The sequence below is a fragment of the Syngnathus acus genome, chromosome 12 (genome assembly GCF_901709675.1).
Source record: "Syngnathus acus chromosome 12, fSynAcu1.2, whole genome shotgun sequence".
NCBI lineage: Eukaryota > Metazoa > Chordata > Actinopteri > Syngnathiformes > Syngnathidae > Syngnathus > Syngnathus acus.
Window position 1 is genome coordinate 8,272,526 of NC_051097.1, and position 21,220 is coordinate 8,293,745.

The 21,220-nt window shown below is 46.6% G+C and overlaps 3 protein-coding genes across 6 annotated transcripts in view; 1 reads left to right on the forward strand and 2 right to left on the reverse strand.

The window, feature by feature from the left end:
• Positions 1-7,956, reverse strand: part of zgc:73226 (uncharacterized protein LOC402792 homolog) — a 39,718-nt gene extending 31,762 nt beyond the window's left edge. Inside the window, exons 1-3 of the mRNA XM_037265702.1 lie at positions 7,793-7,956; positions 5,549-5,684; positions 11-108 (exon numbers count right to left, since the gene is read on the reverse strand). The gene's annotated coding sequence lies outside the window, so the exon portion shown is untranslated. The remainder of the gene's footprint in view (positions 1-10; positions 109-5,548; positions 5,685-7,792) is intronic.
• LOC119131347 (proprotein convertase subtilisin/kexin type 5-like) lies at positions 132-16,717 on the forward strand. Its single transcript, XM_037265704.1, is given in 37 exon segments — positions 132-344; positions 1,478-1,582; positions 1,658-1,707; positions 2,084-2,312; positions 2,644-2,714; positions 2,955-3,049; positions 3,105-3,286; positions 4,144-4,380; positions 4,507-4,583; positions 4,661-4,764; positions 5,541-5,661; positions 5,961-6,161; positions 6,463-6,599; positions 6,698-6,820; positions 6,962-7,064; positions 7,130-7,320; positions 7,414-7,498; positions 7,930-8,033; positions 8,281-8,413; positions 8,498-8,613; positions 8,796-8,898; positions 9,184-9,320; positions 9,489-9,689; positions 9,751-9,819; positions 10,040-10,082; positions 10,239-10,381; positions 10,594-10,794; positions 11,241-11,324; positions 11,459-11,657; positions 12,332-12,546; positions 12,631-12,873; positions 13,451-13,702; positions 13,813-13,990; positions 14,345-14,568; positions 14,707-14,807; positions 14,887-15,070; positions 15,425-16,717. Coding segments are annotated over 37 exon segments (5,631 nt in total). The 5' UTR covers positions 132-194; the 3' UTR covers positions 15,865-16,717.
• Positions 16,314-21,176, reverse strand: prune2 (prune homolog 2 with BCH domain). 4 transcript variants are annotated; one of them, XM_037265696.1, is made up of 12 exons: positions 21,010-21,176; positions 20,495-20,716; positions 20,080-20,146; positions 19,720-19,920; positions 19,357-19,533; positions 19,179-19,281; positions 18,586-18,717; positions 18,433-18,519; positions 18,075-18,173; positions 17,947-17,985; positions 17,337-17,372; positions 16,314-17,209 (listed from the first exon to the last, which is right to left on the reverse strand). In XM_037265696.1, exons 3-12 carry the CDS (start codon positions 20,132-20,134, stop codon positions 17,176-17,178), a joined length of 963 nt encoding a protein of 320 aa, XP_037121591.1. In that variant the 5' UTR covers positions 20,135-20,146; positions 20,495-20,716; positions 21,010-21,176; the 3' UTR covers positions 16,314-17,175. The 4 variants fall into 4 exon arrangements, with proteins under 4 accessions (XP_037121591.1, XP_037121594.1, XP_037121592.1 ...); XM_037265699.1 differs by having other exon boundaries at positions 16,314-17,206; positions 21,010-21,175; XM_037265697.1 differs by lacking the exon at positions 20,495-20,716 and having other exon boundaries at positions 21,010-21,097.
• Positions 21,177-21,220: the final 44 nt, after the last annotated feature.

The following is a 21,220-nucleotide window of genomic DNA, read 5'->3' on the forward strand; positions in this document are numbered from 1 at the left end:
GTGATGATACCTGTCGTCCATGTTGAACCAGCCATCTGACACCTGCTTCGTCCTCCTGAAGGACCAGTCCAGTCTGGTTACCTCTTGGAGACACACATGCGAGCCAACCTGGTGATGGGAAAAACAAAAGACAATGATAAACATTTCTGAAACTAGCAGGGAACGTGCGTGAAAGAGGGAAAACCCGAGCCAATATGGAACTTTTCTATGCACTGTGGATCGGAACCTTCCTGCAGTTTTGCCAAGCCTCCATCTACACGAATGACTGGGCCTTACGGATAAAAGGAGGCGCTAAATCTGCTAGCGGCATAGCGGAAAAATACGCATTTGTGAATATGGGACAGGTGAGTAGCAAATTCTATCTATCTTGGAATCGACTACATTGTTCCCAATGCAGAGTATAGCAAACACAAATTGCGGCAAAGCATATATAAAAGAATATTCATTACACAAGAGGCAAGCGTAAATTGTACTTTCGGAAAGGGGCGCAGTAAATGAAAATGTATTCTATGCAATTTGCTGTGCAACATCTGCCTAGGCAGGGTGATATTTATTATCCTTTTTCAGGTGGGGCGGGGGCCGGGTGAGGTATCAAGTATTAAAACATTGATCAAATGTGACAGTGGAAGCCGCCGCGTACAGCTGCAGTAAAGCAGCGGATGATAAACGAAATAAATTAATAAATAAGTCGGGAGGTAATGAAGTGTTGCTGTAAGCTGCGGCGGAATTCAGTTAAAATATTAGTTTAATTATGTCGACGGCGACGCTCGTGTCGAGTTTAATTTACGCCGTCTTTCACCCCTCGTGCCCATTTAATTTGCCTTTGCTATATAATATTAATTATTGGAGCAGTTAACCTTAAAGCAGCAGGCTCGCCGCTGTTTTTAATCATCGGGAAATTTGCCTCCCCCGGTCCGTGAACGGTACAATACCCGAAAAGTGCGGGGGGAAAAAGGAGAGCATTAATCAGCGAGGACAAAATGGGGATAATAACTCTTTAAACGAGTAAAACAGATGGGAGTTAGTACGTCGTTTGGAAAATACGCCTTTGTGTGGCTGACACGAAGGAGCGTGGGTCACCCGATCGATATGAAATCTCACAACATCTTTAATTAGAGTTCTAATTTATTCTTGTCACCCGCCTTATTATTATCATCCATTTAGCACATTTTCATTAAGCGATCTCGCCGAGCCGCTGGAAATAAAAGCTGCTTACGCGATGACGTCTCCAATGGTGACTAACGTTTCGCGACTTGAAAAAGGACCCCGGAGTGTACGGTTACCACGCGATTGATTATTTATCAGCTTTTTAGTGCTGGATGAGTCACCTGGAGACTAAATTATGCATTTTCTATTACGATTGGAAACCGGTCCCCGGTGTGTCATTAATTTGATTTTGTGTAAGGATCAAAAATGACTGGACGCTATTCACTTTGTTGCTGTCCAGTTTCACGCAAACGCTTTTGTCTGTGCCCAGATTGGACAGCTGAGTTGTCACTACGTCTTTCGCCACAACCAAACGGCGGTGAGGTCCACAGCGCCCAACGTCAAACTGACGGCTGGTGTCGCCATGGAGACCGAGGTATAATTTTTTTTTGTCAAAACGTCAATCCAGTTTTGGGCAATATTTTACATGTTAGCATAATTTGATTTGAAGGTGGAATGGCTCCAACAGCAGGTGATCAAGAAAAGAGCGAAAAGAGCTTTGTACTCGTTCAGCAAAAAGGAGCACAAGACCTGGTTCAATGTGAGTCAACCGTAGTGGCGCCATCTCCTAATGAAAATGAAGATTGCATTTTGATAAATAATATATTTCACATTGTGTTTTTTCTTTATTTTTACCAAAGTACGCAACTCGAATCAATACTTCTACTGCAGTACGGAGTGTGAATGTTTTTGCTACAACCGATGAATTCAGTCAGGCTGAACACAAAAAGATACATTTTTGGTATCTGGAAGGGGAATATGAACAAATAAAACAAAAATTCAATGTTTTCGTTCAATTGGCTGGCGACTGACCTCGCATTCCTCACAACAATCAACGAACGACCTACTAAAAATTTGATTCGGCTTTTCAAACCAGAAAAAATTACTGCATCTTAAATATATCAACATTTACTTCTACCCCCCCGGCGACTAATTTAGATTCGCCACTATTTACTTTGCAGCTTTGCATCGATAACTCAGAAGGCTGCCGCCCCCCCATGAACATCGCTGGGGCCTGGGGGCGGGGCTACACCGGCAGGGGTGTGGTGCTGTCCGTCTTAGATGCTGGCATCGATGGAGAGTATCCAGACCTGAAACCGAATTATGTAAGTACCCCCCCCCCCCCCAGATGGGATTTGATGCATTCGGCAGCAAGGGGGAAGGGAGGGGGGGGGGGGGGGAGTTGGGGTACATTAATCAGGATCAATTTAGCGCAGCTCTTAGTGTAAGAGTGCATAAGAGAGACAGATAGCAAATGTTTTGGGCCAAAATGCTTGGAGAGCACTATTGGAATGGACATAAGATGTCTGATCCACTTAGGCGTCGGGGCGGACTGGTGAATAATGCTCTTTGTGATGGGTTTGACGAAACGGAGACGCACAGCTGCTGGCATCTGGATACTGTATGCGCCGCTCCTCATAATCGAATCTCCTCCAGGACGCTCTCGCCGGCTTTGATGCCAACGGACAAGAAGGACATCAGAGTTCCTCCGAGACAGCCGCCGACTAGTGAGAACTTCTTCTTTCGGCTCTCCTCCGCAACCCGCCCCCTCCCTCCCTCCCGACGTTGACCCTTCCTTTAATTCATGCTCCATTTTTCTCCCCATTCTTCTGTAATTGCATGCATAAATGAATATGCAAATTCCCAGCGCCGTTTAGACTTCTGTCTTCTCGCCGGTTTGATGTAACGGAAATAGCCCCTACTCATACAATATGCATCCAGGCTCATGTTCTGATGTCTCTGCACAGCCATGGGACTCGGTGTGCAGGGATGGTGGCCGCCGCCGTGACCGCAAACAGCTCCACGTGCACCGTGGGAGTGGCTTTCCACGCAAAGATCGGAGGTGAGCGCATCGAGAGGTTTTGGAAGCGATGCCAACATGACCGTTTCACTCGTAGGCGTCCGGATTCTGGGTGGACCGGACGGAGAAGTGACAGACGTGGCGGAGGCGCGAGCGCTGAGTTTCAAAGCGCAACACGTTGACATCTACTTGGCCAGCTGGGGGCCAGAAGATGATGGCACCGCTGTGGACGGACCCGGGCCTCTGACACGCCTCGCTTTGGAGAACGCCGTTCAAACAGTGAGAATATTGCCTCACATTCAGCCCGGTTTGTTTAATGACATCAATTACTGTCATCTGCACAAACACTACTAAATACCACGACTACTAAATGGTGCACAAATAAATTCAGTTTGTCAAATTCAAGTAATTTATTACATTTAAGGCGGCTCGGTGGGGCACTGGGTAGCACGTCCGCCTCACAGTTAGGAGGGTGCGGGTTCGATTCCACCTCCGGCCCTCCCTGTGTGGAGTTTGCATGTTCTCCCCGGGCCCGCGTGGGTTTTCTCCGGGCACTCCGGTTTCCTCCCACATCCCAAAAAACATGCTTGGTAGGCCGATTGAAGACTCCAAATTGTCCCTAGGTGTGAGTGCGAGTGCAAATGGTTGTTTGTCTCTGTGTGCCCTGCGATTGGCTGGCAACCGGTTCAGGGTGTCCCCCGCCTACTGCCCGATGACGGCTGGGATAGGCTCCAGCACTCCCGCGACCCCCGTGGGGACTAAGCGGTTCAGAAAATGGATGGATGGATATTACATTTAAAAAATATGTATTTAATTTAATAAAAATGTTACTCTAGTGATTCTTTTATGAAGTGCCACTTCAAAAAACTATTAGCGTCAAAATCACAGTTCTGCATGAAATACAACTTTTGAAAACACAATATTGTGTGTCTTGAAAGTTAAAATGCTTTAAATCTGCTCTATTCCCCCCCCCCCCCCCCCCACACACACACAACGGTGTAGACCTGGAGATTAAATGAGGCGCGGTGGCAAGCATTTGAGAATGGCTTGTAAAAAGTTTCAAGGACTTTTCCCTGCTCGTTTACTAGCCTGCCGCTTGATGAATGGCCTCGGTCTGCCGCTCTAATTAACAACAGGGCCGACGCGGGCGGGGCTCTATTTACGTCTGGGCGGCGGGAAGCGGCGCACATAAAGGTGACCACTGCGCGTGCGACGGCTACAGCAACAGCATCTACACCATATCCATCAGCGGCGGCGGCGGCGGACTCCAAAACCAGCCGGACCACCAGGAGAGGTGCTCGTCTACGCTGGCTGCAGCCTCCAACATGAACGAGATTGTGAGTAGGGGATGTAAATAATTTTGAAAAAGGTTGGTGGTTTTGGGGAGGGCTGAGCATCAAACACCAACTTCTGGCGCTCTTTTGAAAACCATGACAACATTTTGATGTGCACCTTTTGGATGACAAGCATCATGTGCTTCTCAGGCTCCACATCAGAAGTGCGCCACGGCTAAATGGGGCTCGGCCCTTTCGGTCTCGGCGGCGGCCGGCATCATCGCACTCGCCCTGGAGGCCAAGTACGCTCAACACTGTCCCCACTAACTAATAGATGAAATGATTTCCGCGAATGAGTTTCTGTCCCATCTATTCTCAGTCCTCTGCTCACCTGGAGGGACGTCCAGCACATCATCGTTCGCACGTCGGATACTCGTCAGCTCGTGGCGACCGACTGGCAAAAAAATGGCGCCGGGTACAAAGGTAAGGCACCAAAAATGAGCCGGATTGTCCAAACAAATTTGAATGGACGTGGCTATCAAGGACTTCAAAGTTTGATTTCCATGACTCCAACTCGAGAATTCTCTTCTTTAAAACCCTAACCGTATCTTAAAACCCTTCTTGAATCTTTAAGCCCAACTGGAAACTCTAATTTGGAAGCCTGCCTTGAAACCCTAACCCAAGCTTAAAACCCTAACCTTGACTATGAAACTATGGGTTTGAATGTCCATACAGTATAACGCAAAAATAAATTTGACCTAATTAACCTTAACGTAATATATTTGAACATTTCCAGTCATGCCATTGCGCCGACTTGTTGGCCTTTAACAAGTCCTTCTCGCTCGTAATTATCTACAGCTGTAATTGAATGAACCCTGTGCTGGCATTCCGAACCGATTTCATTACTTAACTTTCATTACATTTTTGTTAATATACTATCAGTGATGTTACAAACTTGCAACGATTGATTTAAATGACTTTAGTTGGCATGCAAGCACCACAATGGCTATCCTTGAATGCCCCTCTAAAAAAAAAAAAATTCCTTTTCACACAAAACATTAATAATGAACATCGGGATAGAATGTTTTTTTAAAACAGAAACAAGAGAAACAGAAAGCATATGCACTAATGAGACACTGTGTGTGTGTACGGCAGTGCTAAACGCCTACAAACTCCCGGGAGTGTGTGCAATGTGAAACTAGAGCACCTTTTATGCGCCGTCTAATGAGTGTGCGCTTGTGCGTGCATGTGTGTGTTAGTGAGCCACCTGTACGGCTTCGGCCTGCTGGATGCAGAGAGGATGGTACTACAAGCGAAGCGATGGCGGCAAGTCCCCCCGCAGCGTGCATGCACAGTGAAGACGCCCACTCGGTTGAGGAGGTACGACAGACTCGCTTGGCAACCTTTAATGAGCCAAGACATATTACAGTACGTTAGAAAATATCATCTCAAGACACAGCACCGCACAAAAGGTATACGGTGTATTTTGCGGCTCATGCCAAAGCCATGTTGAATCGTAAAATACTGCGTTGGCGCCATCTGGTGACCGCTTAGTGTCAGGCGGCTATGTTGAACTGAGGGGAGGAATTTCAATTCGTCGGGATGCGGTTTCGACACAATTATGTTCTTCTTAAGTTCCTGATAAAATGTCAGATGACTGTATAAAAATATTCCCACAGAATACTGGATGAGGGTGGTACAGTGACATCGGTGCTGGAGACGTCGGGCTGCTCAGCTTCATCCCGACGACAGCAGCAGCAGCACGTGGCCTTTGTGGAGCACGTGGTGGTGCGTGTCACAGTGGCTTGCCGTCGCCGTGGCGACCTTTCCATTGCGCTCACGTCGCCCTCGGGCACCGTGTCACAGCTTCTTGATAAAAGGTAGCATCTCTGGCTCTTTCCTCATGCTGTGTCACCCATTACCGCCATCCAGCAGCACTAAAACCCTGCTGGGCTAAATCCTTCAATTTGGGGAGGAACAGAATTTTCGGTGCTTCTGATGTTTGAGTGTTTTTCATCTTTCGGTGTGCAAAAATACAACATTGTACATCACCCTGTAACTGTAACTAGTAGGTTAACAAATTCATTTTTGAATCTAATTACTAGCTGAATGTTACAAATGATTGTTTATTTTTAAGAAGTTGCGGTAGCATCTCTGTGGTGGTGATGATTATTCATTTAGGCCTCATGACAACTCCACTGAGGGTTTTCACCAGTGGGAATTCATGACAACGCACTGCTGGGGGGAGCAGGCGGCCGGGGAATGGGCCTTGAACATCCGTGACTCTCCCTCTGCAGGGAGGGAAAACTCTCAAGCGGGTGAGCTTGTTCCTCTCGCTGTATAACGCAACGTGAGGTGGTAGACCTCGACGGGGCCAGGCTTTCATCACTTTTTTGCTCTCGGCTTTGTCGCGCAGGGACGCTGGATGAGTGGTCGCTGGTGATTTACGGCACCGCATGGCCGCCGTATCCCGCTCGGCGAAGGTCGGCGCGGTCGGCCGAGATCCCGAAGGACGCCGACTTGGCTGAAGAATATGCTGGTGTGTGTTCGCTATTTCTTGTCTAAATGGAAAACTTTCCAACTCCAGTCCAGAAGCTCTCCAACTATATATTCGTGAACTTCTAAAAACTGTAACCTCACTCAGAATTACTATTTTTATTTTAAATCATTGCCCTTCCAGGACCTTGCGACCCAGAGTGCAGCGAGGACGGCTGCGAGGGTCCCGGCCCGTGGCAGTGTGTCACGTGCGCCCACTTTTTCCTTAAGTTCAAGAACAACACAAGGTTAGTACTGGACCAACAGCTTGACCTGAAGCGTGCTTCTCGCATGACTCGCGTGTCCCCAACAGGATGTGCGTGTCCGGGTGTCCGCGGGGATTCTGGGGTGACAGGCGGCGTTGCAAGCGCTGCTTTGCCACCTGCCAGAGTTGCACAGGAAGCCGCAATGACCAGTGCACTTCCTGTCAAGCCGGGCATCATCTGACCGAGGGGACCAATACCTGCACTGCCGTTTGCGAGGAGGGCTACTTCCTAGACCGCGGTTGGGTTTTGTGGCAAAATCCTTTACAAGTGTTCGTACGTGCGCCTGAGTAAGCTTGCTATATCATCGAATTTTCAATTCCACCCCCTGCAGATGCAAACATGTGCAAGAAGTGCAGCGAGAAGTGCTCGAGGTGCACGTCCTCCAGCATCTGCACGGAATGCAAAGCGGACACGAGGTGAGCCGAGCATCTGATGAGCCCCCCCGGCAAGTGTCTAGCAAACAATACTCACTTCTCCTGCATCATCATGACAAAAAGTCACGGTACTTACGGCATCTGATCACTTGATTATCAAAATACTTTTGAATGCTTTTCCTTACTATTTAAGTCTCATATTAACCAAGCAGCGAGTTTTCATTTTCGAAAAGATTGCTTCCACAGAAATTACATTGTGCCATCAGTGGTGAACATTTTTAGGCCACGTTCGCGAATAGCACGGTGAAAGTTACGAAATCTTTAAAGTGCGCTTACCTGAGGTGAACCCATGTTAGGTGCTTGCCAAACGGCGTTCGCCAAGTGAGTCATCTAGATGCCATCGCCGTCATTGGCTGTGGTTGCCACACCTCCATATAATGTCTCATCGCTCTGTCTATCCGCCCTCGATCCAGTTTGCGTGGGAACAGGTGTCAGCGGAGTTGCGCGCCAGGAATGTACCACGGCGAGGCAGAAGGTCTGTGCAAAGCTTGCCACCGGGTGTGTGCCACCTGTGCAGGTGAGACATCAAAGCCAACACCAATTAAAAGAAACCCGCACCAGACTAATTTTCGTGCCATGCCCGGATGCAGTTCACTGTAAAGCTAACCATAGAATAAACGCTGTCACGACACAGAAACAAAGTGATGGTACAAATGATTTCCCAGATCCTCAAGTTGGTAGAGCCTCAATTTAAGAACCGCTGCTCTAAAGGTGGTCAGCGTTGAGGAGACATGCGCTTATCTTTCTATTTTCTGGCTCATCAGGCGCCGGTGTGGAGGCGTGCACCCAGTGCGCTGACGGCTACCTGATGGAGGAATGGAGGTGCGTCTCCTCCTGCAGCAGCGGCTTCTTCGCCATAACTCCCGAGATAGCCGACGGGCGCGGGACGTGTAGGAGGTGAGCGCACTGTTGTGTGCTCAGGTGTGGGCGACTTGTTTATCTACTGATGGCAGGCCTCTTTTCCGGTTTGTGCTCCTACAGGTGCGACGCCAGCTGTCTCAACTGTGTCGGGCCGAGCCGGGCCGACTGCAGCAGCTGTTACGGTGGCCGAAGCCTGCAGGAGGGCGAGTGTGTTCTCCAAACGGCGTGCGCAGATGGTCAGCGTCTGTCCGTTTTTATTGGCTCACATCGTTGAGTCTAAATAAACACAACAGAAATCAGCGTGTGCATGAACAGCTTGTTTGTGCTGCTTGATCACAGCACTTACTGGGTGTCAAAATATTCTTATATAATAATAATATTGAATTCAGAACAATGAAATGTTGCCACCTTATGACAGGAGAGTACCAGGACAGCGACGGGACATGTCATCCGTGTCACCCGACATGCTTGAAGTGCACGGGACCGCGACACCAAGACTGCATCAGTTGTGGTGCTTCACAGTCAGTTGGACTCACTCAATAGAATGCTGAGTCACACACTATTGTCCCCAGCTAATACTGTACAATTGTGATCAATACGCTAAAGTGCGGAAGAGCACTTGAAACTGATGACGCTGCAAAAAAAAACACAAAATAAAACCAACCATTGTAAGTTTTTGTCCAAATTCTTCTAAAGTTTACAACAGCTCACCAATTTATTGAGAAATTGCAAGTTCAAGTTGGATCATTCAAATTAATAGAATTACAATTTGTCAAAAATTGTTTTTTGCTTTGCTGCCATCGCAGCGCTCTGGACGAGGGCCGCTGCCTGGCCGAGTGCGCCCGGGGCAAGTACCAGTCGGGTGGGCGCTGCCACCTGTGTGACCACACCTGTGCTACCTGCGTGGAGGCGGGGCCTAACAACTGCACGAGCTGTGACAAAGGTGAGGACCTCAACTGTCACCATTCGTTAGGTCTATCTGTGCGTTTGTTACGCAGGACAGACTAATAATTGATTAGTTGATGATTAGTTGTACTCGTTGCCTCCAGCCAGCAGAGGCGCTGTGGCGTGGAGAAGAACAAAAATGGTAAAAGTGTTGTAAACACCACAGATAAGTTTGGAATGGAGCGTTACCTCCACCGTGGCCGCTGCGTGGACGCCTGCCCCGGGGCCTTCTACCACACGGAGGAGAAGAGCTGCGAGGCCTGCTCACACCGCTGCACGCTCTGCACAAGCTCGGCCCACTGCCTGCGATGCAACTCGTCCTACTACGTGTCCGACGGCGCCTGCGTCAAGCTGGAGTGCGGCGAAGGCAAGTCGAGTGACCTGAGCACCACTACAACAAAAAAGTGGATTTGTTGCTTGCCTTTCAGGGGAAGTAGAAGATCCAGATTACAGCGACTGCATGGCTTGTGAGGAGGGCTGCAGGCAGTGTGTCCTATGTAAGCTCACACGTGCTGCTTAAGCAAAATGTATTAAGCATCCCATATTTGACAAAGCTAAGATTTTTTTTGTGACCCTCTAAGTTCCAAAAAGAAGCAGGTATGTGATAACCAGATTGTTTTCTGTTCCAAACGAATCAAATCCAAAGGGTCTGCTGCACTTGATTTTTTTTCCCGTTTCATAAAAGGAGAGCTGAGCTTGTTTGTCTGCTTCTAACAGATAACCCCAGGCATTGCCTGTCCTGCAAAGAAGGCTTTTACAAGTAAGGCTGGTGTGCCTTGTGTGACCTCGCCTTCGTCTCTACTCGCTTCACCTCTCGCTTAACTGATTAGCTTCTGTCTGACAGACGTTTTGGCCGACAAGTGAACTGGATTTGAGGAAAAGAGAGCTCGTTGACTTCTTCATCTTTTGTGCTCAGCTTCCAGGATGGCTGCTACAAAAACTGCCCTGCCAAGACGTACAACGTGGACGAGGAGATGATCTGCGTTCCGTGCGACGACAACTGCGTGAGCTGCGACCAGCACGAGTGTTACTGGTGCGAAACGGACCTCTTCCTCTCAGGTAGCACTTCTACAGTTGTTTTGGCACAGTGGACATACTTACACGTCACCATTTTTGTTTCCGAGAGACTTGATAGGTGCTCCTGTTTTGGTTTGCAAGTCAGATTCGTGAACAAACTTCTCAAACAAAACACTGCAAATCTACGTGTAAAGTCACATCGCCAACTAGTGGCCTGGCATGCAGCAGCAATTTTTATTTTTTTTCCCCCTCAGAGGGAAAGTGTGTCCCCGTGTGCCCCGAGGGTTTTTATGGGGACGAGGACACCAACGACTGTGAAGAGTGCCACGCCGACTGCGGGTCATGCAGTGGACCCGAGAACGACGACTGCTTGTCGTGTGATGGCGACAAATTGCTGGAAAACGGACAGTGCGTGACCGACAGCGACGTCTGTCCAGTGCTGACCTTTCGTAGCGGTGAGAATGACAATTCAACCGCTTCTTGACTGAAATCAATGCGGGATTTCAGCTCAAGTGCTCAATCAGCCATACTGAACCTCTGCCAGACAGACTTTGTGATGAGTGATGGTATTCATTGAGCTCTCTTTCCAAGACTTTAAGACACATTCAAGCAACATCTTGTATTATTTATTGGAAGGGAAGTCATCTAATTATCGGAATTTTAATCATTGGAAGAAAGAACATTTGAAATAAAAAACTGTGTCATCTAAAGTGAAGCTAACAAAAAATGCTAGCTAGTTGCTAGCTAACCAACGTTAGCCAAATGTACATCGAGTTTTTGATATTAATTTATATAGTTTCATGCAGCACTTTCGGCAAACATTTATATTTCACTTTTGTGTTAATAAATGTGGTCTACCTTCATATTTCACGATGGCTTGAGAGTGTGTTCCGTCCGGCAGGTGATGGAGAATGTGTAGCGTGTCATCCATCGTGTGAGTCCTGCAATGGAAAAAACAAGAACCAGTGTACCAAATGTACAAAAGGTGTGGTGGTATCTCACTCGCTAATTATTTTAATAACAAAACACTACTACTTGGAATACATGTTCGTCATTAGCATTACAATGTCTCAAGCAAAAAGTAAAATGTAGTCTACACCACCTGCTGTGTTCTTCCAGGACGCTTCCTGAGCCCACAGCAAACGTGCGTTTCAAAATGTCCGCCGGGCTTGTTTGGCGACCGGCTAAGCGGCGAATGCGAGGCTTGTCCCGCCGGCTGTTTGTATTGCGTGGACCTCGAGCGCTGCACCCGCTGCCTGAGCCGTCCCACGGCGATTTTATTCCTGCAGGACGGCCAATGCGTCCAGCAGTGTGTCAGGTTAGATTGTAATCACTTTCTTTGCACGTTTTAAAGAAGACATAAGACATATTTGTATCAAAGTCAGTTTCCCATCATGTTGCTTCTCGCAGACTCAGACAATAAAAAAAATAAAAAGCTCCGATCCTTGACATATTCACTGGCCATCGTTTTGACTTTTCTTCCTTGACATTTATGAGCAATTAAATCCACACTCCCAGTGCGTCATGTCCTTGCACGCCGTATCCTTGGGTGTCCATTAGCGGACCCGATGACGGGACGAGAGGCTGCCCAATCTGCCTTTATTACCTCCCCCAAGGAAGTTATTGCTCCATGCCAGTCGCAAAATTACGACCTCCGACAAGGGAAAACACATCGGAACGTCGTTTGAGTTCTTACTAGGGGAAAATACTATGGAGGACTGTATAAACTACATTTATGGGTTTTACTGGATATTGCCTTTTTTACACAAGTGGTCTAATGTGCAAAATGGTATGCAGGGATACTATGTGGCTGTATTATGTCCATTCAATTATTGAAAATCGGGTTGTCAAGACAGCTGTCAATTAGTCCATATATATGAATAAACAAAGCTAAAAAGTTAGCGAGCAAGCAAGTATGGCGAATCCTGACAAATGAGGTTTTCAGAAATGACTGAACATAAAACATGCATAATTGATTTCTGATCTCGACAGAGGTTACCCGGTCGGTCAGGTGTGTCGAAGCTGCGCGTCGGACTGCGCGTCCTGCGAGAAGAACGCTACCTACTGCCTGAGCTGTGAAGAACCACTGCTGCTGCTCAACCACCAGTGCGTGGACGAGTGTCCCGCGGGCCATACGGTCCACATCCAGGAGTGCCGACGCTGCCCCCCGGCCTGTGAAGAGTGCAGCCCCCTAGGAGAGTGCACAGGTAGCGCTTAATGCAACAAATATCTTGAAAAGTGTGCTGCATTTTAAGAAGCCTCATTTCTTATTTGCCATTTCTTCCTCGTAGCCTGCGAGGAGTACCACTTCCTCCACGAGGGCAAGTGCGTGCTCGACTGCCCCGACCGCTTCTTCGGCGATAACGAGCGACGGGAGTGTGTGCGCTGCCATCCCGATTGCCGCTTGTGCGACGGTCCCAGAAGCGATGATTGCGACGCTTGCGTGGACGCTCAGGCCGTGCTGCAGGACGGGCAGTGCGTGAATGTGTGTCCCGCTCGGACCTTCTTGGACGACGTGACCGGAGAATGTCAAGGTATGTAATTTCTCACATACACACTCAGGGTATCACACTTGCACGTTCCCTCTCAACTAATTTAACGATTTCTCACTTTCTCACGCACACGCTTTCCCAACTCAAGCTCACACACGCACAACCCTTTCACCTTCCTCAGTTGACTTGCATCTCATTTTTTAGTCAACATTAAGAAGTTCTCGCTCTGAGCGCGCTGAATAATTTTAGCGCAGACTAAAATAGCAAAAGACGCTTCTCAGAAGTTAGGCAACTGTCACGTCGCCTCCAGATAGAAAGACGGCTGGTTTTGTTACCCTCACTGACCCCGCCCCAAAATGTGTCTCTTACATCTGCAGCCTGCAAAACTGTTATGACTTTGCCCTCGTAAGAACGACTTTTTTCTTGGAACATGAAAACTTTTGATTGCTTTTTTTAATCATATTACAAACTTTGATCTTATTTTCCAACTTTTTTATTAATATCTTTTGTAATGGTGATTAAATTATTCTATTATATACAACTAATATTTCCAGTATCGTGTAGTATTACGATTTCTGATTCAAATTTATCCTGCAACTGGTTTTGCTTTTGGTTTTAGAGTGTGACGTCTCCTGCCTCACCTGCGTGGGACCCCTGGCCGGATCCTGTTCTGGCTGCAGAGAGGGCCAGAGACTGGAGAGCCACGGGCTGGACGCCCGCGGTCACTGCGTGCCGTCTGACGACGAGTGCTCGCCACACGAGTACGCCGACGAGCGTGGGGATTGCCGACCGTGTCACAAGAACTGCCGCCGCTGCTTCGGCTCGGGAAAGACGCACTGCTCGAGCTGCAAGCAGAGACATCTTCTGCTCAGTGAGTTTGAGCTTTCTTAATCATACGATACAGAAATACATTGAAAATAGTACATGGATGTACGTAGCAAATTCTATATATATAATAGAAATTTCTCAACTAACCTCTAGATGGCAGCTGCGCGGACGAATGCCCAACAAGTTTCTACGCTGACCAGTCGTTGCAGAAATGCCAAGCGTGCCACTCGACTTGTCAGTCCTGTGCCGGGAAGCACAGCCATGAGTGTCTGGCCTGCAAGGAGCATCTCTTTCGCCACGGCAACGAGTGCGTGGAGACGTGCCGACTCAAGTAATCACAAAACCTTTTTTAATTCCAATTTCAACATATTCAGGAATTTCCACCGCAACGGAGTCAAGCTTCTAACTTTCCGCGTGGCGTCGTTTCTTTGAAGCTTTGCGGCGCGAGGGGAGCCAAGCGCCAATTACATGGGAGATTCACTTCACGCGGCTGTAAAATGCTAATTGTTGCTGATGTTTAATTGGCGGACGGCGGCTGAGAAAATTAAATTTATGCGGCGTTAAATTGCAATTTAATCCCGCCCAGTTTATTCCGATGAATTGTACAGTGGAAGAAGCCCCGGCGCTTTGCTGTTTAATGAAGTGTCATATCCATACACTGACCTCTGCACTTTCTTCCTCACAGTCACTATGGCAACCAGGCCACTGGGACGTGCGAACCGTGCGACCCCACTTGCAGCGAGTGTTCGGGGGACGGGCGATGCCTGAGCTGCGTGCCCGGACTGGTCTTCATGTCACGGGAAGGCCGCTGCCTTCACACCTGCCCTCGCGGTTTCTTCCGCCACCGAGAATTTGATGACACGTCGGCGACGTGCGAGCGTTGTCACGGCAACTGCGCAACCTGTTCAGGTCAACAATATGACATTGATTACATTCAAGAGTCGAGATTTCAAATAAACACAATACTCACAGGCTTTTTTTTTTAAGGTACACTATTTGGCAAGTTCAAGTGTCATAGGTTAAATTGTATGATGATATATTTTGCAGGAAAGACCTCTCACTCCTGTGACTCATGTGGGCTTGGTTACCTCCTGTCAGGCAGCACGTGCGTGTCTGTGTGCGACACGGCCAAGTACCCGCTCATCAAGGTAGAGCAGAATCAGGCGTCTTCTCTATTAAAAAACAAAAAAATAATTGTAAATAATGAGTGATCTGCCTCCCTGCTAGGGTTCGAGTCACATCTGCGAGGACTGCGACGCCTCCTGCCTGCGCTGCGAGGGTCCCGGCCCGTCCAATTGCAGCGCGTGCCCCCCGCACGCCATCCTTGAAGCCGGGGGGCGCTGTCTCCTTTGCTGCCACGTCTCCGCCGCCGCTCACACGCAGGATTGCTGCAACTGCACGGAAACAACAGGTCGGCAACAATAGTCCCTTTCAGGCTTCCAACTTTTGTGAATATTTTGCGTTCGATTTGAAGAAGCATTAAAATAGGATAGTGTAAAGAATAATTTTCATTCATTTAATTAATCTTATTAAAGGCTTTAATGTTAATAATCATCAAATAAGTTCATTCTAATTGAGTACTGCTTATGTCATTAATTTTTTCTGAAATTCTCTTGAAAGTAGTTTTTTTTTCATTAGCATTTAAGTAATTTTTTTTCATTAGCATTTAACTTTTTTTTTTCTGTGTAATATATGAAGACCATGTGTCTCCAATTTCTTTTATTTTTACCTGTAAAGAATATTATCGTCTTTTTTTCCCCTTCAGGGAAATGTGTCCTCAGCACCAACCTGGCATTCAGGAATGAGGAGGAAGGAGGGGAAGAGGAGGCAAGGGGCAATCCCATGCTTTTCATCATCGCGTGCGTCCTTCTATTAGCCGGACTCTGCGCTGCCGCCTTCCTCTTCATCCAGCACACTCGCTCCAAAAAGACATCTTCAGACAAGACCCCAGGTGGCTACGAGAAACTGGGATCTGGTTCTGCCTCCGGTTCCGGCGGCTACAGCTCCTCCTCGCCTTACTACAAAGGTACGCAGATGGCGGACTTGGGCCAACGCTACACGGTCGCGAAAGAAGACGAAGAGGAGGAGGATATTGTGTATATGAGTAAGGACGGAACCGTGTACAGGAAGTTCCGCTACGGGAAACTGGGGGACGACGATGAGGAGGATTTGGAGTATGACGACGAGAGCTACACGTATCGATGAAGCGTGGCCTTTGTTTTCCACCTAAAATGAGAGTTAGGAATATCTGGAAAAAACTGGGAAAATTCTAAACGATGAAAAAAATACAGAAGGAAAAAAAAGTAAACTAACCTGTGGAAATTGTAATTTCACCAATCACCACTAGATGGCAGACGTCTTAGTTGCACTTAATACTGGCCTAATTTTTTTTTGCAGATTTGGAATGAATTGCAGGAAACATAGCATCTCAATAATATTAAACTTTGGAGTGAGTTGTTTTTTTGTGAAGAAGAATGACAAAATGAGTTATGTGGTTATTGTGTTTGTTTCGTTAGCTTTTGTACATGCATTGAAAAGTGTATTATCAAAATGAAATATATACATATTTTGCCCATATTCAAAATATAGCACTTTTGTCATACATCCGTTTAGGAAATTCGAGTGTTGACAATGATTGAAACAGAGGCAATCACTCAGACACAAGTCTGGTTTATTGAACTACAAGTGTTTGCGTGACGAGGAGGCTACATGCACTGCTATGCACAAAAGGCACACACAATCACGCACGCACATTGATGAGACATTGTGCTTATTCATCATAAAGACGATTGTTTGAGGTTTTTTTGTTAATACTCATTATTAGGACATGCGGGTTGTTGATTTATTAGTCCTTTGTGAAGCTAAATCATCTACTATAACCGGAGGAACTCTTCACTGAGATTTATTTACTACGTATGTATTTTGCTTATGATTGACGATTGTTTTTAATATCTTGAACTTTTTCCTGTAACTAAATAAGACAACAGTAACACTAGAGACAGTTCAGACTTTTTTTTTTTTAAATAAAAAAATAAGTATTCAATGTCTTAAAGCATCAGAAACATTATTTTTTTAGAATGTGTGATATATGATTTTATAATATATTAATAATAACAACACGTACTGAAAACCATAAAAAAAAAGAAAACATTCGGATTTTTAATGTGAAGTCATTGTAAGGCTGTTCATGTGTACCTAATGAAGTGTCCAGCATGTGTATACTCTAACATGTGTATTACGCAATCAAATCAATTGTGATATTTGGTGGATGACGCCAGATGCTTTTACTTTGAAAACACACGTCTTACTCTGAAATACTGATATGCGTGAGCACGGGACATCATTATTGCTTCACTTCCTGTCCGCGCACAACTGTATGACATCACTCACCGGCGACCGCCTGCTGTGTGCGTGTACCAGTCGGATTCATCAAAGTTGTCTTGTCATCAGAAACTACACACTCACACACAACAAAACACAATCACACGTACACACACAAGCATGTTGACCTCCGAGTTAAGGAGCGCTGGCACCCGCCTCGTTTGATCTGCTGAGAAGACAAATGAGTGTTACGTAAGAGAATGTACACACGCACTATTTCACACATGCACACTCTCACATCTGCTCACACACGCATACACTTTTGTACACTCTCTCTTACGCACACACACACTGACCGTGTTGGCTCGCTTCCCAGCAGAAAACTATTCACTCTGCAATGAAAGACACAAAACATAATGGAGTGGTTCTTTTTCCGGCAGAGTGGGACTTGTGATTTATGGCGGAAGAGATTTTCTCCGGCGTGATTCATCAGCCACACGTTTTTATTTGAGAGCGTAAATCGTACAAGAAGGCACGGAGACGCCTCGTTTGCTTTGTTAGCGCCGTCGTACATCAGCCGGTAACCGCCGCACCTTGGCTCTTTTGTAGCACTGCTTGGCATACAAGTTTTTGTTTTAGTAGATTAGTACTAGTATAATATTTGGCCTCACAGTAGAGGAATCGGTGTTAAAAAAATAATCCATCAAAATTTTGTTGCATTTCTGATTTTAAAATGTAAAAATTTGGTGATCGGTGTTTTTTTTTCTTAATAATTTTGAGATTTTACAATCATAAATTTCTACTTCGCACGAGTAAACAATTTTTAAGGGTTGATTTTTTTTTAATGCCAATTAAGTAAAGCCTTGTTTATAGATTCATTGATTCAATAACTTTTACAATCTTTTGAGGATCTATGGGAATCCGGATTAATATTTGCTTTAGTAGGAACGATTGTGTGTCACTCACTTGGAATTCTCTGCTGCTACTTTGAGCTCTTGGTCCAGTCTGAAAGGTGAAAGAAAAAATATGCAAGCTAGCATCTAAGGTTCGGGGATCTGGTAAGGGTGGTTTGTGTGTGTGAGTGAAGTTCTCACCTAATGATGCACTCTGGGATGTGGACACTCTCTATGGGGATAAGCTCTTGCAGCTCATCCAGGCTGCTCACGTACTTGATCTTGCTGCTGAACTTAGTGCTGGAAGAGAGCGACGTTCCCACAAGAGTCAACCCCACCGGTGCCACGGTGGTAGCGAACAAAAAAACACATGACAACATCTAAGCCGGCTTTAAAGTACAAAGCCTTCGACAAACTTGAGGTTCAAAGTTTACCACAAACAAAATGACACCATAGAAACTTCAAAGACACTTTAACTTAATGGCGGGATCAAATAATTTGTATTCAAGTCAAAGACACTGCTTAAACTTCGAACGACATCAAAGACACCTCAGTGTACCTGATGAACGGCTTGGTGATGGCCAGGATGGTCCTGATGAACCATGATGGATGCAGGATGATGAAGGATTTCAAGTTCTTCCTGAGTCTGCGTGACAACAAAGCGTGTTAGGGTTTTGTTCTCACCGAGTCTCAAAGGCGCTAAAAGGATCACCTTCTGTCAATCATCTGGTAGCACTTCTTGAGCCAACCCAGGCCTGGCATTCTTCTGTGAGGTGTGGCTCCGTTCAGGTACACAATCATGTAGTCCTCTGCCACCATTAGCTCTAAAGTGCTGATCACATAGCTGAACACACAGATAACAAATGACAAACATAATATTTTATCAAGTGCGTGTACAAATGTCTATGAAGCTACACGCCAAATCTGCTCATGGATATTTCGAGACCTAGCTCTATTTATTTATTTGTATGTTTTGCTTATTTGCTTTCTGACTTCAACCCGGCAGGCTAGCTGTCATCCGCAGTTAAGTGACGTCGTGTGGAGGGGGGGGCAAAGAAAAAAAAAAGTGCTAGCACGGCACGCACGATTTTCTGATGTTTGCTAGCTGCAAGGGAAAACCTCAACAAACAGCGTCCGCTTCATTTTTCTAAAAGTAGATTTACCTGATTTTATTTGACAGGACTGTCGGTTGCCTATTAAAAATGGCCTGGCTTCAAATAACCATCTTTAAACAAACTCACATTTACACACATGCTAATTGTTATATTATGTTGCTTTCGCTAACGTAGTTAATGTTCCACTCACAGGAATAGGTTCTCCATAATGTCATGATAGTCATCTTTGTCACTGTCTGGCAGGAAACAAGCAGCAAACACGATGATGGCGTTCACGCCGTTGCTGTAATACCCTGAAAGAAAGATTTTATTATGCCTTGGATGATGGAATTTTTTTTTACATTGCGTTATAATTTTGGTTGATGTACCTCCGTGAGAGATGACTCGCATGTAGGGCTCGATGACTTTCATGTCGATGCGATGCTCTTGCTCGCCGATGACCACCGTTCGCCACAGCTTGACGTCCTGACGCTCGTCCTCGGCGCCGTACGTCGGGATGGCTTCGTATGACTCGGTTGCCCGACCTCGGTATGCCACTTTGGGATCTGAAAAAATGGTGGGAAGTAAAATTGAAAAGGAGGAGTACTGGGGGGGGGGGGGGATGAGGAGGTTCATAAAACTATGAATTAAAAGTATTTTTACTTTTATGAGTGTCTTATTTACACTACAAAACAAACGATTCATCAAAACAAGTGACATCGTCGCAATTGTCCGACTTCTGTCCAATTTACCGTCCAAGTCCATCTCGTGGTCCGTGTAGTCCAGGTAATCCCCTTCATCTGGAGTGTCGAGGTCATCGACGTTGATATCAAGGTCATCTGGTGTCTCGCCCAAGTCGTCCTCGCTCTGGTCCAGAGAAAGGCTGATGCGGGGAGCCGACAGTTTCTTTCGCTGGTTGCCGCCTCCTTGGAGGGGCAGGGAGGTGGGCGGCGCTGAAAAAAACAGCAACGGTTTCTCAGCAACATACTTCCTTGACACCGATTACACTTTTCCTCATGACAGATACTCACTTGAATACGTGAATATGTGACGATAGCCCCACCCTCCCAACTGTACTGAATAAAATCTAAATATTTTGAATTCGCACTTACCAGGTCTACCGTCACTGTCCTCAGAGTTCATCTTGCTGTGCGACGCCAGGTCCATCCCAAGGAGGACCTACAAAAACAACAAAATACCAAACCTTAATCACACAAATTTAACAACAGGAACACATTTCAAACGGAGATCTTGTCGCCTTGAACGTGAGGACTTATTACGTCACAGCAACCCCCGCGTTGGTCGCCTCGAGCGAAAGGACTGCACGATCACAGACGTGCAAATAACTCATACATAATCAATATGACATCAAATGGAAATATCCTGCTTACAGACAGACGACAAATCCTAGCAGTTCTGTAACGATGGAGAAACCAGATGCTAGCCTCAGCCTCCCCGATGGAAGATGCTGAGCTGCCTATTCCCCATCACATCCCCATTTTGATTCCCTCATTTTCCCATACTCACCGCTACCGGGAAGAAGAAGCTCCCGTCTCCTACTTCCTGCTCCCAGCCTCCACCCCCTCCTCTTCCTCCAACCTCCTCGTCTTCCTCGGGAGATGCTGGGTTCGCAGGCGGCCAGCGGCTTCCGCCATTCTCTGCTCACGTGACCGGGGCTGTGCCCATATAAGGGCGACCACCTGCTCCTATAATAGCGCCCCCTCCCCCACTCCCCAAGGCGGTGCGAGACTTGGAGAGGCAGGATGTGCGCGGGGCCGATAATGTTGTGTTATCGCTGCTATTTCAGTGCCTGAAAGGAGGTTTGCTGGTGATTTTTTTTTTTCTTTTGTCATTAGACGTTGTTAGCAGCAGTTGGTCAGATTGACACAGAATCCAGACGTGCTCAAGCAGTTTGAAATTGCTGTATGTTTGTAAAAAAAGGTGCTAAAAAATATTAACACGAAAACGAGCATATTGGTTTGTCCTGAACGAATATTCGGCACCAGTGCATAGTACAATTGCGGCTTGTTGCTTTCACTTACCAGGTCGCTGTGGTTCGATGGCTGCACAGGAAGTGGAGTCGGACTTCTTGGTGCAAAGGTCGCCTCCACGCCTTCAGTGACGCGTGTCGGAGCATCCTCCAGTTAAATAGTAGCTTAGGCTCATGCTACCACGCTAGGTGGCTATATTTGAGACTTTGAAGAAACAAGCCAAGTAGCAAAGAGCCAAGTTGTGCAGCCAAGTTAGCCTGCT

Coding starts and splice junctions, on each gene's coding strand:
- prune2 (XM_037265696.1), bottom strand. CDS start 20,134: ATGGACCTGGCGTCGCACAGCAAGATGAACTCTGAGGACAGTGACGGT. Junction 18,718..19,178: donor ATTATGGAGAACCTATTCCT/GTGAGTGGAACA, acceptor CTGTGTGTTCAG/CTATGTGATCAGCACTTTAG. Junction 18,520..18,585: donor TACCAGATGATTGACAGAAG/GTGATCCTTTTA, acceptor GTTGTCACGCAG/ACTCAGGAAGAACTTGAAAT.